This window comes from Punctularia strigosozonata (genome assembly GCF_000264995.1).
Source record: "Punctularia strigosozonata HHB-11173 SS5 unplaced genomic scaffold PUNSTscaffold_4, whole genome shotgun sequence".
Classification (NCBI taxonomy): Eukaryota; Fungi; Basidiomycota; class Agaricomycetes; order Corticiales; family Punctulariaceae; genus Punctularia; species Punctularia strigosozonata.
The window spans coordinates 1,220,454-1,235,975 of record NW_006767436.1 but is presented as its reverse complement, the minus strand read 5'-3'; the positions used below and the strand labels follow the sequence as shown (position 1 = coordinate 1,235,975).

At 52.3% G+C, this 15,522-nt stretch overlaps 8 protein-coding genes across 8 annotated transcripts; 3 read left to right on the top strand and 5 right to left on the bottom strand.

Moving 5' to 3' along the window:
* Nucleotides 1-1,209: 1,209 nt before the first annotated feature.
* Nucleotides 1,210-3,341, bottom strand: PUNSTDRAFT_119527 (DUF803-domain-containing protein; the record flags this gene model as incomplete). Its single annotated transcript, XM_007382054.1, has 8 exons — nt 1,210-1,466; nt 1,527-1,757; nt 1,823-1,990; nt 2,044-2,436; nt 2,487-2,530; nt 2,581-2,630; nt 2,680-3,011; nt 3,045-3,341. 8 exons carry the CDS (start codon nt 3,339-3,341, stop codon nt 1,269-1,271), a joined length of 1,713 nt encoding a protein of 570 aa, XP_007382116.1. The 3' UTR covers nt 1,210-1,268.
* Nucleotides 3,342-3,512: 171 nt separating this feature from the next.
* PUNSTDRAFT_132690 (uncharacterized protein) lies at nt 3,513-5,136 on the top strand (the record flags this gene model as incomplete). Its single annotated transcript, XM_007382053.1, has 9 exons — nt 3,513-3,641; nt 3,704-3,805; nt 3,860-3,954; nt 4,006-4,123; nt 4,176-4,271; nt 4,320-4,663; nt 4,717-4,789; nt 4,840-4,978; nt 5,033-5,136. The coding sequence occupies 9 exons, from the start codon at nt 3,513-3,515 to the stop codon at nt 5,134-5,136; spliced, it is 1,200 nt and encodes a 399-aa protein (XP_007382115.1).
* Nucleotides 5,137-5,637: 501 nt separating this feature from the next.
* Nucleotides 5,638-6,016, bottom strand: PUNSTDRAFT_20820 (transcription factor TAFII-31; the record flags this gene model as incomplete). Its single annotated transcript, XM_007382052.1, has 2 exons — nt 5,638-5,715; nt 5,777-6,016. Coding segments are annotated over 2 exons (318 nt in total), but the record flags the coding sequence as incomplete, so codon positions are not given.
* Nucleotides 6,017-6,229: 213 nt separating this feature from the next.
* Nucleotides 6,230-7,001, top strand: PUNSTDRAFT_65642 (FeS cluster assembly scaffold IscU; the record flags this gene model as incomplete). Its single annotated transcript, XM_007382051.1, has 4 exons — nt 6,230-6,358; nt 6,458-6,516; nt 6,575-6,789; nt 6,847-7,001. The coding sequence occupies 4 exons, from the start codon at nt 6,230-6,232 to the stop codon at nt 6,999-7,001; spliced, it is 558 nt and encodes a 185-aa protein (XP_007382113.1).
* A 232-nt stretch (nt 7,002-7,233) lies between these two features.
* Nucleotides 7,234-9,318, bottom strand: PUNSTDRAFT_132687 (Nop domain-containing protein; the record flags this gene model as incomplete). Its single annotated transcript, XM_007382050.1, has 10 exons — nt 7,234-7,346; nt 7,398-7,505; nt 7,562-7,737; nt 7,792-7,924; nt 7,975-8,164; nt 8,216-8,356; nt 8,418-8,582; nt 8,636-8,737; nt 8,790-8,930; nt 8,983-9,318. 10 exons carry the CDS (start codon nt 9,316-9,318, stop codon nt 7,234-7,236), a joined length of 1,605 nt encoding a protein of 534 aa, XP_007382112.1.
* Nucleotides 9,319-9,537: 219 nt separating this feature from the next.
* Nucleotides 9,538-10,836, bottom strand: PUNSTDRAFT_100237 (glycoside hydrolase family 105 protein; the record flags this gene model as incomplete). Its single annotated transcript, XM_007382049.1, has 4 exons — nt 10,652-10,836; nt 10,580-10,595; nt 10,100-10,525; nt 9,538-10,046 (listed from the first exon to the last, which is right to left on the bottom strand). Exons 1-4 carry the CDS (start codon nt 10,808-10,810, stop codon nt 9,538-9,540), a joined length of 1,110 nt encoding a protein of 369 aa, XP_007382111.1. The 5' UTR covers nt 10,811-10,836.
* A 509-nt stretch (nt 10,837-11,345) lies between these two features.
* On the top strand, nt 11,346-13,796 carry PUNSTDRAFT_142576 (MFS general substrate transporter; the record flags this gene model as incomplete). Its single annotated transcript, XM_007382048.1, has 17 exons — nt 11,346-11,451; nt 11,501-11,628; nt 11,686-11,803; nt 11,859-11,871; nt 11,926-11,994; nt 12,045-12,167; nt 12,219-12,372; nt 12,421-12,539; nt 12,601-12,650; nt 12,706-12,793; nt 12,843-12,920; nt 12,986-13,049; nt 13,102-13,193; nt 13,243-13,347; nt 13,405-13,612; nt 13,669-13,729; nt 13,780-13,796. 17 exons carry the CDS (start codon nt 11,346-11,348, stop codon nt 13,794-13,796), a joined length of 1,593 nt encoding a protein of 530 aa, XP_007382110.1.
* Nucleotides 13,797-13,918: 122 nt separating this feature from the next.
* Nucleotides 13,919-15,478, bottom strand: PUNSTDRAFT_51211 (uncharacterized protein). Its single transcript, XM_007382047.1, has 5 exons — nt 14,867-15,478; nt 14,729-14,810; nt 14,307-14,677; nt 14,155-14,251; nt 13,919-14,104 (listed from the first exon to the last, which is right to left on the bottom strand). The coding sequence occupies exons 1-5, from the start codon at nt 14,965-14,967 to the stop codon at nt 13,976-13,978; spliced, it is 780 nt and encodes a 259-aa protein (XP_007382109.1). The 5' UTR covers nt 14,968-15,478; the 3' UTR covers nt 13,919-13,975.
* Nucleotides 15,479-15,522: the final 44 nt, after the last annotated feature.

Below are 15,522 nucleotides of genomic sequence, written 5' to 3'. Positions count from 1 at the left end.
TCGAAACAGGAATAGAAATCGTTCTTGATCCCAATCCTCATCGTAGGTGATGCTTTCGATACTAGGAAACGCCATCTGAACATATTATCCAGATATTTCTTGCCATTGTCTCTTGTGGTATGAAGCATTGGCGTGCTCACTGTGACGTTATTTCTGAACGATGTCGCTGCAGGTACTAGTTTCGATTAGTGCCTCGACACGTTAACCGGAAAACCTCCCTTATTGTGTAGCCGTGACAATCAACATGTGTCTAGGCGGCAGGGGTGCTCGGCTCTTCTACAGCAAGATAGTGAAGGTAAGTGATCTGCGCCCCCGAGTGCACGGAGTGATTCTTAGACCGAGCTTGATCACCAGGCGCTATGGCCTGTCAATCTAAGCAGTTTTCATTCATGTGGGGGAGTCATACTCAGTATAGCTGAATATCGATCACAATACAGCAACTGAAACGGCTGCGTACTGCCTGATCACTGCAACGCTCACATGGATGTTCGACACTTCCTGTGATCGCAATTTCAGGTCTGGAAGGTGCGTGACTGAGCATGTCCGCGAGCCAAAGTGATGAATGCTGTTTGTTAGGATGAACAGCGTCGTCAACAGACTCGTGATCTACACAGTGAGTAGAGGCATGATCACCGCGTACGGTTTTCGTCCATGCCCGTTTTCGTATCGCAGATGGGCGGGCATTCTGCAGGCTGTGCCAGATCGGAATCCTGGCAACATACTTGGCCGTCCCTGGGCAATGAGGATCATACTGGACGCTATGTCAACTACCACTCTCCAAGAGTAAGCGCTTGCGCGGTCTATACTAAGAGAGACATTTCTGACCGACAGTCAATAGTCTACGTCAATTCATTGTTGGGCAATGAAAGCCTTTGCGCGAAAGCCTATTGAGTCTACTCACATTGTTGACTTAGGCTAAACGGCGGCTGCATCTTCGAGAGGTTCTAGAGTAACTTACAACGACAACAAGAAGACGGATGTCCAGTCTGCTAGCCCCTCTACGGCGCTGACAGATCTCGAAGTTGTATGTGCTGCTGTCTTCATTGATTTCATGATAGCCTGATCAGAATTCTTCTCAGCGATTATGATGTGTCCATCGCTGGATCAGTGGATGATTCTCCAGTACATATCATGCCTGTGCACCGCAACGCGTCAAGCAACGCTGCTCGGTCAGTTGTACAAGCTGAAGTGTAGATCCATTGAGGCAGGGCAGAATACGAGTATCGTGTGGCCAAAGATATGTTACAGGTAGCGTTCATGCACCTCTATCATTCTTGTGATCCAGAACGCGAGCGGCCCGATGGATGAGATGCCCGACCCGGCGCCCGCGGACTGCCGTCACCTTCTATGACGGCGAAATTGACGGCACGAGGCCTTGTGGGAGTTACTGACCCGTCGTGCTCTAGGTCATGGAGCATACGCAAGTTCATCCCCTCCCTCGGCGGGCTATGTAGCAACAATATGCGCTGAGGTGATGCTAATGTCAGCGAAACGTTTCAGTATGAGGCGCACGCGCGGTAGCTCACCTGCGCTGGGGAGAAGCCAATGAGCGAGACCACGCTCGTTCGGTTACTGAGCGTTGGAACCTCTCTTGGGATCGCGTTCCGGGGCACTGGCCCCGTATTGACGTTGAGTTCTTCCAAGGGGCCTTGTGTCAACCCTCCTGATGATTGCGCTCCAGAAGGCTGTTCCGTAGGCCGCCATGAAATCAACCACACGCCAGCGAACGTTGCAGCGCAACCGTACAGGAACGTAACCTGATATATGGAGACACGGTCTGAGGTCGAGATTGCCGGAGGGAGCAATCCAGATTTACACTAACCATTTGATGAAAGGATACGCGTCTGAAGTCTTGGTATAGTATTGCAGATCCAACGATGGCGGACAGATTGAAGAGTACGAATTGGCCCGGAATGACCAGCTTGCTGTCAAAGCGCATAAGCGCTCGATTGAGGTAGCGGATTTGGCCGAGACCCGTGGCGATAAGGATCTGAGTGCAGTAGGGTCAACAGATCGTCCCGAGTGGCGAAATACCACAAATACCACAACTAAAGGGTAGAATATCCATTCGGTGAACACTTCTGTTCCTTGCGTCGTGAGCAGGGTAGAGACGGCTTTTGTCGAAAGCACGGTGAAGCCTCCAAAGATAGCGCAAAGGCCGACGTCTATCCACACCCATCTCTGCCCTCCCTCCCTTCCACTGAGTGCGGCGAGGACGGACCCTGCCACGATATAGGCCACGGTAAAGACAAGGAATTGCCACTGCATGATCGCAGCCTTAAGCCCGGACGGGTCCAACACTGTATAGGATGGGTTGGACGCGAGGACCACAGTCACGGCCCCGATAATGGCGCATGCGATGCCCAACATGTCCGATTTGCGAAAATGTTCGTGTAACATCATAGGGGCGAAAACACAATTGGCAACGAGCGCGAACTATGTGAAGGTCAGACTAAATTGATACGAGGGAGCAAGGGATAATTTACAGTGCCCAAAGGGGCTACCACAGAAGCCGGTGCAAAGGCATACGCTACAGGGGCTATAGGTGAGTGACAATACGATAGCCGAGTTGTCACCTACCCAAGAAGTTTCCAATTTCTCCGACATTCATAAGCAGAAACCCAAGCCACCTGCATCCCAACATGAGCGTTTGTAGGAAGGTGAACCAGGCCTGCGAACCATAGTTTCGTTTTCAGGTAGTCTGTCTCCTGATGCGCCACTACCGATCTCGTGGATTCCGTAGGTGACGGATTCCGTTCGTCCGAATAGGTGGTATCATCGTCAGATGCCTGAGAGGGTGAACCGGTTCCGGGAGTCGCTGGTGTCAGTATGATGTTCGGATGGTTCATCGGAGGGGACTTGGGCGTGGACTTTCGGCGAAAAAACATCCGCATAGGAAATCGGCGTCTTCGGGGGGAGCTGGTACCGAAAGGTAGCACGCCCGTCATTGGAGAGCCATAGCTTCCAGATTCAAAGGATCTTTGCTGGAGCAGTGGAACGGTTTCCAAAATCTGCGCAGTATTGTCCGTTTCATCTCCATGCACCCGGCTAGGCGTCCATTGATCTCGGGGGGCATCTCGTACGCTGTTGACGCGTGCTTCCACCTCGTCGCTAGCGCTGTGGTCGTCTTCACAGTCTTCCTCCGTACTTGTATGCACAGATGGCTGCTCTACATGTTGTCTTTTGAGCTCTATCCGCCGGTGCGCTAACTTTTGAAGGTTCAATGCGAAGGAAATGAGGACGTTGCCGCATATAGCTACGGCAATGCCAATAGCCTCCCTAGTGGAGACGCGTGGTCCAGGAATTGACGGGGCAACCCAGTCCAGGAACCAGACAGTCATAGCATAAACAGAGCGTTGAGTACGCCTGCGACCGCGCAGCGAGCAAGCAGCGAGTATGCAGCGTTGCCGGCCCGGAGAATGCCGAGCGAAATGACGCACGTTGTCCCCGTCTCTTCTGTTAGACGCGTCCCTCACAACGCCTAAACTGTAGGACAAAAGCGCTGGTTCAAGATGCGGGTGCAACATACGGCACATTCTATTGGATCGTTCCCCGTATGCTCAGCTGCTTTTCTATCGCCGACGGAGCTCGTTCTCGGTGGGGGCGGAGGCCAATCCCGGAGCGGTATCAAGAACAAGCTGGTGCGTGATTCAGATGCTATCCTCGCGCTTTGTCGAACATTCCACAACTGATTGGGTCACAGAAAATTTATAACATCCAGAGTCATGATAAGCTGGAGCTTGTTGACGAGTTTGAACTGGAAAAAGACGGCGATGCACCTATGAGCATCGCTTCTCGCCTTTCCGTATGCCAAACTCTTCGTTCCCCACTCCACGAGCTCACGTTAGATACGGGTTAGTCAAACGAAATCGTATGTGGAATTAACAGCACGTTGGAGAAGCAAAAGAATGGCCAGAACGAGAATTGCCGACTGTTCGCTTTCAGGGACAAGAAGTGTGTACCAACCAGTGGGCCCCGCACACATGCTGATTATGTCCTTTCCAGGTTGTCTCCTGTGCGGTCCAAGGGGACCTTGACAAGCCCGGATAATCTCGATGACTACCAGAAGGTCACCACCATATCTCCGGATGGTGCATTCGTAGCTGTCGCAGGGGAGCACGACGTACGGGATCAACGTGTCTTGACATTTCTACTGATGCTATCAAACGTTGCAGTTCGCTTTGCTGACGTATCCCGAACTAATCTTGGCAGCAAACTCCATCAAGGTCCCCAAGGCCGACATTTACGATGCCACGTTTGCCCTCACCACGGTGGGTCCAAGAGCAGCCAGGTTCACCCCCCGTTTGACTTCGATTCAGCTCATCATCGCAACAACGGTCAACCTTCTTATCTATTCTCTTCCAAAACCGTCCGACGCCAAGGGAAAAGGCAAACTCGCCGACCTTGAACTCATCCAGACCGTCGACCGGCCTCCTCTAGCCGGCGGTGACGCAGGGAGCAGTTTCCGCGCAGCGAGGTTTCATCCGAACGACTATGAGCTGTTATTCACCCTTTCAAACACGGTTCCTGCGCGCAGCTCCGGCAGGGGCAGATCCAAGCAGGCACCCCGTCTGGCATACGTTTGTAAATGGGATGTGAAGACGTGGAAGGTGAAGTCCATGAGGAAGGTCGGAGACAAGGCAGCAACCTGCTTTGACATGAGGTAGTTACCTTGTTTATCCCGGGAATGATGAACAGACTCATGTTCGTCTGCAGTGCGAACGGCAAACTGCTTGCATACGCCTTGTCGGATTACACGGTCGGCGTGCTGGACGCCGATACCTTAGCAGTATGTTGAAGTCATACTGGACATCATCGACGACTCACAGGAACTCGCAGCCCTTGATAACAATCCTCAAAGCCCATGAATGGGCGGTAACCGCCATCAAATTCAATCCCACCGCGAGTTTGCTTGTCTCTGGTAGCACAGATAACACTGTTCGTGTAATTGCCCTTCCTGAGAACATATCTAGTTCCTGTATGTGTCTCCCGAATGCTCGGGTATATCAATTCTTGCTGACGATATCTGTAGCCTGGTCAACCGTTGTAGGATTCATCGTGGCTATCCTTGTTGTCCTTCTCGCCATCCTGGCCAATCAAATGTATGGCCCCGGGTTTGAGGGTTTGAAATGGTAGGGTGGTGATTGATTTCTGCTATTCAGGCGAAGATTGGTTTGTGTATACCATTGTGCCGCACTTAATAATACATGGCCCCACTAGGAGGGTGTATATACCGGGACAGGTGATCCGGCATGCCTAGTCATAATCTTCCTCCTCCACAAGCTTGCGTTTCACTGGGCTCGAGTCTTGTGTTTGCACTTCCTCCATTGCTTCATCGCCACTGGCCTCATCACCACCGGCGAACAAGCCATCTTCCTCCTCTTCCTCCACTTCGCTACCTTCGTGTCCTGGTGCTGGTGTACCCAGCATATCCGCATCACTAGGCGTGTACGCTGCACGGCGGCTCATCGAAGGTGGAAGACCAACTCCGGCATCCATGACAACGTCTTCATCTTCCTCCTCCTCCTCCTCTTCCTCCTCGACTTCTTCGAGTTCCTCGTCGAAGATCTTGACCTCAGGGGGAGGCTTGCTAGGTACGAGGTCGAAGTCGACGGAAGTGAGACAGTCGGCTGGGGGCGGCAGCCTAACACCAAACACTTCAGGAACCGCTGGCAAAGGCTGGGAGTTCGTCTGGGAGGCCAGTTGCAGAAGGTACTGTACACGACGAATGAGAAATTGTCACACAAGGAACGTCTTGAAATGACTGAAGGCACACCTCCTTGGGTATACGTCCCCCGAACTCCCAACCTACACGAGCTTGGACCGCGAGAGTAACGTCGTCTAGCTCGATCTTGCCACCGCGACCCGCATGGTCCCCATACACTTGCGCATCGGACAATACCTGAGACGTGTAACGATGCGCGAATTCAAGCAATTGGTGCAGCACTCCAGGCTGCGCGTCTTGTACGGTTGGTGTTGACGCGAGTAATAAGGCAATGGCTCTCGCCGACGGCGGAAGCGTCTCCGCTTGCGCTCGAGACATGCGAGCAGAGTGAACGGCAAAGTCGGCCATTGCCGAAAACGCCAAAACGTGATAAGGCATGTGACTGTATCTGATAAGCAGTCTTGGTTCAGACTCCGCCTTTCCGCCGGAAACTGACGCACCCAAGCGGCCTTGCCGACTCCGCATCCCACCATTCCATCCTTTACGTTGACCACGACGACCACTATGTTCCGCTCAGCACTTTCAAGGCCTGCCCTCGCCGCCGCACGCGCTGCCAGAATTCCAGCCGCGCGGCCTGTGCTTGCTCGCGGATATCACGAGAAAGTGATATCCCACTACGAGAACCCACGAAATGTAAGTGTCGGCCTGGGCCCCGGCCAGACCTTTCCCCCTGTACTGGTCCTTGCCCCCCACCTTTTTGCTTCGGTTATCTGATATACACTTCTCGTACAGGTTGGATCTCTCCCCAAAACCGACAAGGACGTTGGCACTGGCCTTGTCGGCGCACCTGCGTACGTATTTGTTCCCACGCCCGATGGGTTGCGGCTGACCCACCCTAATATTTTTCAGCTGCGGCGATGTTATGAAGCTTCAAATTCGTGTTGACGAGAACGGTATCATTTCCGACGTCAAGTTCAAGACGTTTGGCTGCGGTAGCGCCATCGCCTCAAGCTCATACATGACCGAGCGCGTCAAGGGCCTTTCTCTCGAGGAGGCCGAAAAAATCAAGAACACTGAGATAGCAAAGGAGCTTTGCCTGCCACCTGTGAAGCTTCACTGTTCTAGTAAGTTGCGCTCCTTTCATTGCTTGCAGGAGAAGAAAGCTGACTGACTTGCTTCAGTGCTTGCTGAGGACGCCATCCGCTCAGCCATCCGGGACTACCGCACCAAACGGAATAAGGCTGCTAACCCCAAGCAGAGCGGGTTCATCGACGTTTCGCAGAGCGCAGCGACCGGCCAAACGGTGGCTACCGCCCATCCTCCAGCATCTGCATAAGCATCGCATCCCCTGTTTTGCCTGACTTCCTTCGCCGTAGATCACAATTGACCTCGTTGTGATGCTGTTCTTTCGTTGTCCCGCCGTAGAGTCGTGTATGATTAGTTAATATGCCTTGAGGTCCCATTTCATCATGTAAATCCCGTAGCTGCATGTCGCAAGCTCTCGAACATCCGCACAACCAGAAATATGATGGAATACCGTATCTATGCTACTGGTCCAGCATCTGCAGTCATTTAGTGTCGCCTTTGCTCCCGATGAACGAGAATGTTCCGCCTGCAAACCATCGCTCGTTTGCGGCTTTGACACGGTCAGCCGCTGCCGCTTTGTTGGTGAGCTCGAATCCTGGAATAAGAGTGAGTAGAAGTACATTTGGAGGGGAATGAAGTTTTCTACCTTGTACCGGTGTGACAGTCAACGATGTTGCGGTCCCAGATGTATGTGCACTCTGTGCTGCCCTCGTAAGCGCTGCAGTTCGAAGCTTGTTCGCCTTCGATAATTTCGCTACGATGAATTGGTGAGTACGATAATGTCTGTATGATGGGCAAAACAAGGCCGACCTTTCGTTTTCGCCTCTCCCATACCAGCCCGTATTTTCCCGCTCGCAACGCCAATCATGCCCATGCCCTTCGTCTCGTCGAATGCACCGACCTCTTCCTCCGCCTCACCGAAGACCATGCGATTCTGTAGTTTCCGGAGCTCTGTCTGGGCGTACGCCTCCTTAGCCTTGCGGGCACTGCGCGGCGATCATGGGTACGATAATGAACGTCGGGGAGAAATATGTACTTACCGTTTACCACCACGTCGTTTCTTCGGGCCGTCATTAGGTATAGGGAGAGCCTTGATCACCTTGGATGGCGGAGGCGCCGCGAGACGATCGATATGTTTCTCGATTTTTTCGCGCAACTGTTCGCCATATGACCCTGGTGCTAGGTTAGAACTTATTACGGATACTTTGGCAGAAGACCATTACCATCTCGACGGTTCCTTTCCATGTCCATCCGGCACGCAAGAGAGCACTTGGCACCAACTGTTCGCTGAATCTTCATGCGATGTTCGGGTGGCGTCTGTTGCACAAGCTCTGACTGAAACACAAATCCGGTGTGCCGTCGTTGGGTAACAGATGAGAACCCTGCCGCAATTTTCTTCTGTGCACCCAGGAGCTGTTACAATGGAGTTAACTGGGATTCCAAACATTCAAGCGATGCACTGACATGAACATTGCAAGCGGGCATCTTAGACAAGCCTGTCAGACCGCCAGCAACGCCGAGGAGTTTCGCAGCTGTAGTAGTGCCGACAATAGCTGATAGGTTGGGCGCGAGGACATTCATTCTCGAACTGACGTACATGAATATCTGCGCATGCGCGAAATTTGTGAGGTTGCGAACTGAGTGAAGTAACTACTGTGTTGTGTACCTTTTTGCGAGCCTCTTCAAGCTTGTCGGCAAGATCGCAAGCGCGCTCCGTCGCTGCCCATTCAGCCTCGCTGAGAGGTTGGCCAGAAGTAGTCGTCGCAGTAACAAGTACGCTCATTATAACAGCCGGAGGCAGAATCCCAGAAAGGTCCACTTTGGTCGGGTCCTATGGGGAAGATATGACCATCGACTATATGCGGTTGTGATATGTTGAAATACCTCGCTGTTACCTAGAGCTCGAACTGCGCGGATGTACATGGTAGGATCTCCGACCAGTTGCTCAAGCTCAGGGAATTTCTTCGCGTAGTGATCTCGAATGAACTGAGGACGTCTATTACCAATCCGATATGTGGAACTCGATGAAGCGAAATACCTTATTGACCACCAGAATCTCATTGTCCACGTCGACCGACAGGTTATTGGCCTGAACAATCACGTTGTACTCCGGATTCGAATGACTCGGCATGGCCATCTGCGTCGTTGAGCTAGGGTTTGCCTGGTATTTCTCGATTTCCTGCATCGTACATGAGCTCGGGAGCCCGGGCCCTACCGTGTGCAGTGCTTACATTCAGAATGTCGGTCATTTTCTTGCTTCCGTACAGTTTCGCAACCTTGCTAACGTCTTCTACCGCGCCGAGCTCCATCCTCTGCACTTCTTCTGCATCGAGCTCCTCTGCAGGTTTGATGCCGCCTTCCAATACCAGCCCAACCTGGCCTTCGTCTCCTTGATCTTCTTCGCCTGCGTCGGACATCTCAGCGTCAGAGCCGTCAGCAGGTGCCTTGCGCTTGACGCCATTGGGAGTGGAACCGGAGGGTTCAGCTGATTCCTCGTCGGGATAGCCTTCTCCACCGTCAGAGAGACCGTCAAGGTCAGCAAGTAGTTCGTCCGCAAGTCCGCTCATGGTCAGCTACAGCAATGCGAGCTCGCGACGTGCAAGGAGGTAAGCAGAGGAGACGTTCCGCCTGACCCTCAGTGCTTCAATATAGTGGACCTCGCATGGCAGCCACCGCGCGTGGCAGCCTAATACTGATCACGCGCGCCGAAGCTATGCGAAATAATACTCATGTTCCATTCCGCGTTACGTATGTTACCCCAGCCGCCTATCTCTCCTTCGATTATTCTACATGAATGTTCTCAACCATTCCGTCAGCGCCAGAAGTGCAAGGCTTTGGCCGTACGGCATACTAGTCAGCGGTATCTGTTTATACCCGTCCAAATCGTCGAACACTGGCGTGCCGAATGATGTTTGCAACAGCTCTCCCTTCTCCGAGATGTTTGCCAGCACCGCGCCTATCGCCTTCCTCGCACATGCCATGTACTTTTCCTCCTTTGGAATCAATCGGATGCGAATCGCCTTCAAAATTCCGTATGCGAACCCTGCCGTGGCCGAAGCTTCGAGGTAAGAGCTTGGATCGTCGAGAAGCGTGTGCCACAATCCGCTGTCTGGGTCTTGGAGCTTGACGAGTGCATCGATTTGTGCCTTCAACGTAGAGGTCAGGAACATGCGGAGGCCGTCGGTCGGGGGGAGCTGCAGTAGCTCAATAAAGTCCGGGATGGCGACTGTGATCCAGCAATTCCCTCGTCCCCATCTCGCCTTCGCAAAATGGTGCCGCCCGTCAAAGGTCCATCCTGGAGTCATCCACCAGTCAGCTTCCTGGCGCTGTTCTGGGCGAATGCCATACCATGGAACCAAAGTCCTGTCTGCGGATCCGCCAAGTACTTGATATGCAGCAGGAATTGCCGCTTTGCTTCTTCGACGTAGTGAGGTCGATTCAAGATGAGTCCAATCTTCGTCAGCGGCAGTACGCTCATCATCAACGTGTCGTCCCATAGTTGCTGGTGATTGTCCACCAGATACGTTATATGCTGAAGCCCTTCTTCTTCTGTGCGCGGCATATCATACATGACCCATTCCGCCCAGGAGTCGAGATGGACGTAGTAATTCGCGAGCTTGGCTTCGTGGATGTACGCGGCTGTGAGTAGAGGGGACATGGTGTTCACGTTTTTGGTCGTTCCGATCTCGAATCGATCCTTGAACCAGGCTAGAGCGATGCCTAACGCGTTTTCGTCGCCCGTTATCTCATGCAACTTGTGCAAGCCATACAATCCTGTAAGGAAGGTTCAATTCCAAATAACGCAACGTGAGTAGCCAATATACAAACCTACACCATGAGTCCACTACTAGGGCATCAGAGACTGTATGCAGAACTAATAGACACAAGCATGCTACGCACTTCCCAGTCATCCCATCCCTTCGTATCGATAACCCGACCATCGGGAATCGTCATCAGGAATTCTCCCGTCTCATCCTTGATATTGACGAGACAGTCGATGACCTTGTTGATCGTTTTGAGCAAGGCCACCTTTTCAGCATTGACGTTCCTCCACGACATGATTCCTAGCGGCGATTAGAACAAGCTCTAACGTCGCGGTCGTAGCGAGCATTTCAAGAGATGTCGTCCCGGGGCAAACGGGCCGCCGTACCGGGCCCGATTCTATCAATGAGGTCGTCAAGCGTTTTCACTGCTTATAGTCAGCCACGGCTTCGCACGCGTTGCCTCGGGGAAGGGCAAATGAAAGGAGCGTCGGGGAGTATGGATATTGCTGTTCACCCGCGACAAGCAGCACGCTCCTGTCGTATATCAAGTTATGTGTTGGTTGTTTCGTCCTGCACTCATACCGACATAAATGTGCGACTCAACTGATCACAACAAGAATATCGGACTGTTTCCGAATACGGCGTCCAAAAGCTGATTGTTTGCCAAGAAGTCACAAGAACCGGGGCCCCGTGGGGATGGCCTTCCCCGGCCCGCCAGATCTGCAACGGCCTCCGTCACGAGCCAGGGACGACCACAACCGGGGATAAAACCAAAAGAATTCTGCGGGCTGAGGACCGAACGTCCCAGCGCTTCCACAAACGCTAACAGGATGTCCTACCCCAAGGACGCTATCGAACATCCCGTTCAGATTGAGCATGCCGTCGCGAAGGATTTGTATTCCGTTAGCAGTGGTCAATCCGCGATTCCTAGCGAAGGTGAGTTATGCGCACACATGCAAGAAGACATCATTCAGCGTACCCTCAGTCCCCCGTCATGGTATCGATGCGGAGATTGCCCAGTTCTTCGCAGAAACAGACAAGCCCATATACATTGACCCTGAAACTAACAGACGTCTCCGATGGATGGTCCATAAGCGGGTCCTGGTGGTGATGGTGCGAGATTGGCAAATATCTTGTGCCCTCCCCGTCCACCAACACTGTGCTTTCCAGGTCGTCACGTACTTCGCACAGACACTTGATAAGGGAACAATAAACTTCGCCTCCATCATGGGCATTCAAGAGGACACCCATCTTCACGGTCAACAATATGCCTGGTTAACCACTTGTGGTCAGTTTCTCCGCGAGGTTACGAGTTCTGCACGCTTATGTTCGCTTGGCCACAGTATATATCGCTATGTGTGTGTTTTGTTACGAGGCGTGAACTATGACAGTTTGTTGACATCAAAGCAGTCTGGCATGGGAGTTTCCTGCGAATCGATTATTGCAGCGTCTTCCGGTGGCTAAATTCCTGGGATTCAAGTGAGCAATATGAAGCTTTCTTGTTATCTATCGCTAAAGCCTAACAACAGCATCACCGCATGGGGCGCCGTGCTCGCCTGCACTGCCGCTTGCCACAACTTCGGTGGCCTCATCACAGTCCGTACTTTACTCGGAATCTTCGAGTGTGTTTGCCAGCCAGCATTCGTCTTTCTGTAAGCCGTCATGTTTCATGGACATCCGACCAAGCAAATGACCAGCGATAGGTCCACGATGTGGTATACTCGAGAGGAACAGCCGCTCATCATCGGCTCGTTTTACTCCATGAACGGATTTCAGCAATGCGTCGGTGGCTTGGTCGCTTATGGGATCGCCCATATCCACGGTGGTGCACTTAAGAACTGGCAAATCCTCTTTACGGTATGTCAGCGTCTCGAGTTATTGTACCGTCTCTAATGTTGCTTGCAGCTGCTGGGATGCCTTACTGTTGTTTGGGGCTTATTTGTGACATGGTGGCTCCCAGACTCTCCGATCCGCGCAAAATGCTGGTCTGTGGAAGATCGTCATCTTATCGCTGAGCGAGTCAGGTACTTCCAGCTCTAAGTAATCTCCGTCTCACGTGAATGTAACCGTCCTCGACACCTTTAGGGCAAACAACACGGGCCTCCAGAACAAGGAATTCAAGACGTACCAAGCATGTACGTGGCTAGTGTCCGAAGATCACTCTTTACTTATTGACACGCCTCATCTCAGTGGAGGCGCTGCGCGATCCCACCGTTTGGATGGTGACCTTGATTTCCTTCACGAATGCTTTGCCTACGGGCGGTCTGGGCGCGTTCAGGTGAGTTTCGCCGTGCGGCTTGAACAACATGGTTTCGATTTTTCAATAGCAACCTTATCATCAAGGCATTCGGCTACACCACTTTGCAAACATACTTATTGGCTATTGCTCAGGGATCTATCATCATGTGCGTCGGTTGCATCATTCATATGGCCGTGGCCTGCATCGACTGACGCGCTTGACATCGCGAAGGTTCTTCCTCTTCTCCGCCGCGTGGCTCTCGAAAAGGTACAAGCAACGTTTGCTATGTGCATTCGTAAGGCACCGACCTTCTGTGCCCTCCGCATGTATATCTAACACGGCGGCAGATATATACGCTTCCAAACATCGCCGGTACCATAGTGTTCTTAACGGTGCCCACGAACCAGCATACTAAGGTTGGATTGTTACTCGCCTTCTAGTAAGTCCTTGCCTGGTATACATTCCCCTCCGTACCGATAAGCTTGTAGCTGCATGCAAGGGTTCGGAGCCGTTGCAGTTCTCAACTTGGCTGTTATGTCCGGTAACGTCGCTGGTCGGACAAAGCAAGTGATGGCGAATAGTTTGGTCTTCATGTAAGCTTTCATGACCAGGCGCTTCCGGGGCTGCGCTGAACGATTACCTTCTACTAGTGCATGGGCCGTTGGAAACGCCATCGGGCCTCAGGTATTTCGAGCCAATGACGCACCTCGCTATACACACGCCTTCATCTCGCACATGGTGCTATACGGTATCCAATGCTCGACGATCGTCGCCCTCCGCATCCACCTCATGCGTATGAATGTACTCAAGCGACGCGCACAGGGGAAGCCCGAAATCGAGGTTGGAGGCGCAACCGAGGTGCTTCCCTTCCTCGCTTTCCCCAACTCTGTCTAATATTCCACTCAATGATCCAGGAAGAGCACCTCGAGAACAAGCACGCATTTGATGATCTCACAGACAAGGAGAATCCTGACTGTGAGTGCCGACCATTCATTGGTCCGTACAAGACTCATGCTAGCGTACAGTCCGCTATGTATACTGAAATTCCACGACTTCGCTGTTGAGGGGCCCATGCCAGTATCATTCTCATCATGTATTATAACATCAGCGAAAGCTGCAGAGGCACAACAGGGCTGATGGGTGTCTGTAACAATCACCAGTATGAGTCAATGCCATTTCAGCTTCAGGTGGTGGCAACATGATGGATGACGATCACATAAATCATCTGCGCTTGTACTCGCAAGGTTTTAACAGTGCGGTTTGCGTCAATACTTTATCTAAGCCCTTCTGTCCAAGATTTCTGGGCACCTTCTTGAACTCGAAAAGCATGAAGTGCGAATTGCTGTCATCCTGTGAGATAATGAGCAAATGAACGGAGCGAACACGAGATGTGAGATCACCATCGACTTCGCCTTGAATCCCAGTTCACATACCAACTTCTCGAATTTCTTGACATCCGAGAATCGACTAGTAACCTCGGCGATTTTTAGCTCTCCCCTAAGAAGCCAGTGAGTGTCATATTCTTCATATTACTGGCGCCGCAATGGCTCACCCAGGCTTTAGTATTCTCCAGGCTTCTTTGACGCAGCTCGGCCAGTTTGTACCCATCAGGCTGAGAGCGCAGACCACGACGTCGACCAATTGTCCCTTTCCCATCCCCGGAGAGTTCTCGTCTAGTACCTCCGATCCCGGAAGCGGGACCTTCTCGCAAACATCGGCTTCCACGACATACGCGCCGTCAGACACCAAGTCAAACGACAAGACTACCATGCCCTTGGGTATCAATGCTTGTGCCAGAGCTGCGTCTCCACATCCGAGGTCCGCAACAACGGTGCGAACTGGGTATTTGGACAACTGGGAGATATAGTGATCAACGGGGTTCACCGGCCAAGATTTAACCTGATGGCGAAATCCTTCGTGGTACTAAACGGGCATCAGCATCATATAACGGGCAGGCAATGTACCGAATATTACCTCGCGAAACACGTCAGGGTCATTCCGCAACATCTCGTGGGCAGTAGTACTATGCGATTTGTACAGTTCCTCATTAATCCACCTGACAATGCATAATCGTGTGATTAATGGAAACAAGGACCCTTGCAATGCAATCACCTGAACCGTGCTCCATCCAAGCTGCCCTTCATTTTCTTCTGGAGCGAGGTCAAAGGCGCTTGGTTTGCAGCGGGCGGCGGCGGTGCCTTAGACTTCTCCATGAGGTGAGACTTCTGAGAAGCCTTGCCATCGATTTTTGTATGTTTCTGCGTCTTCGAGGTCTGTCGCGGATTCCGGTCACTGCCAGAATGGTGCTTGGGAGTGGGTTGTGTTGCCTTCGTCTTGGTTGAGGTGGTTTTTTCTACCGCAGCTCTTGATTTCACGCCAGATTTATCCTTCTTCACTGGCCGAACACTGTCTCCAGCGGATGCAGCCTCTTGCGTTGCCTGAGCCTTGCCCTTTGCCTTCTTTTTAGGCGGCTTGCCCTCCTGCTCACCCATGAGCTGCTGCATTACTTTTTCGACGTTCGCCTGAGCAGAGTTGATGTCGACATCGTAAGCTGTTGAAGACCGTTTTCGTTTTTTGCTCGACGAAGGCGAGGGTCGCGAAGGCTCCGCATGTACTGACCAGCCAGGGACATCGAACAAAGCCATCGTATCGTGAGCTATCGCCGCATACAGATGTATGTGATACGTATGTTTGCAGCTAGCCAAAGGCGATGGAAGAACCAAGCGCAAACAGTGAAGGCAAGATGATCATCCGGCACTCACGCGCCG

Coding starts and splice junctions, on each gene's coding strand:
- PUNSTDRAFT_51211 (XM_007382047.1), bottom strand. CDS start 14,967: ATGGAGAAGTCTAAGGCACCGCCGCCGCCCGCTGCAAACCAAGCGCCT. Junction 14,252..14,306: donor TGGAGAATACTAAAGCCTGG/GTGAGCCATTGC, acceptor CTGGCTTCTTAG/GGGAGAGCTAAAAATCGCCG. Junction 14,105..14,154: donor GATTCAAGGCGAAGTCGATG/GTGATCTCACAT, acceptor ATTATCTCACAG/GATGACAGCAATTCGCACTT.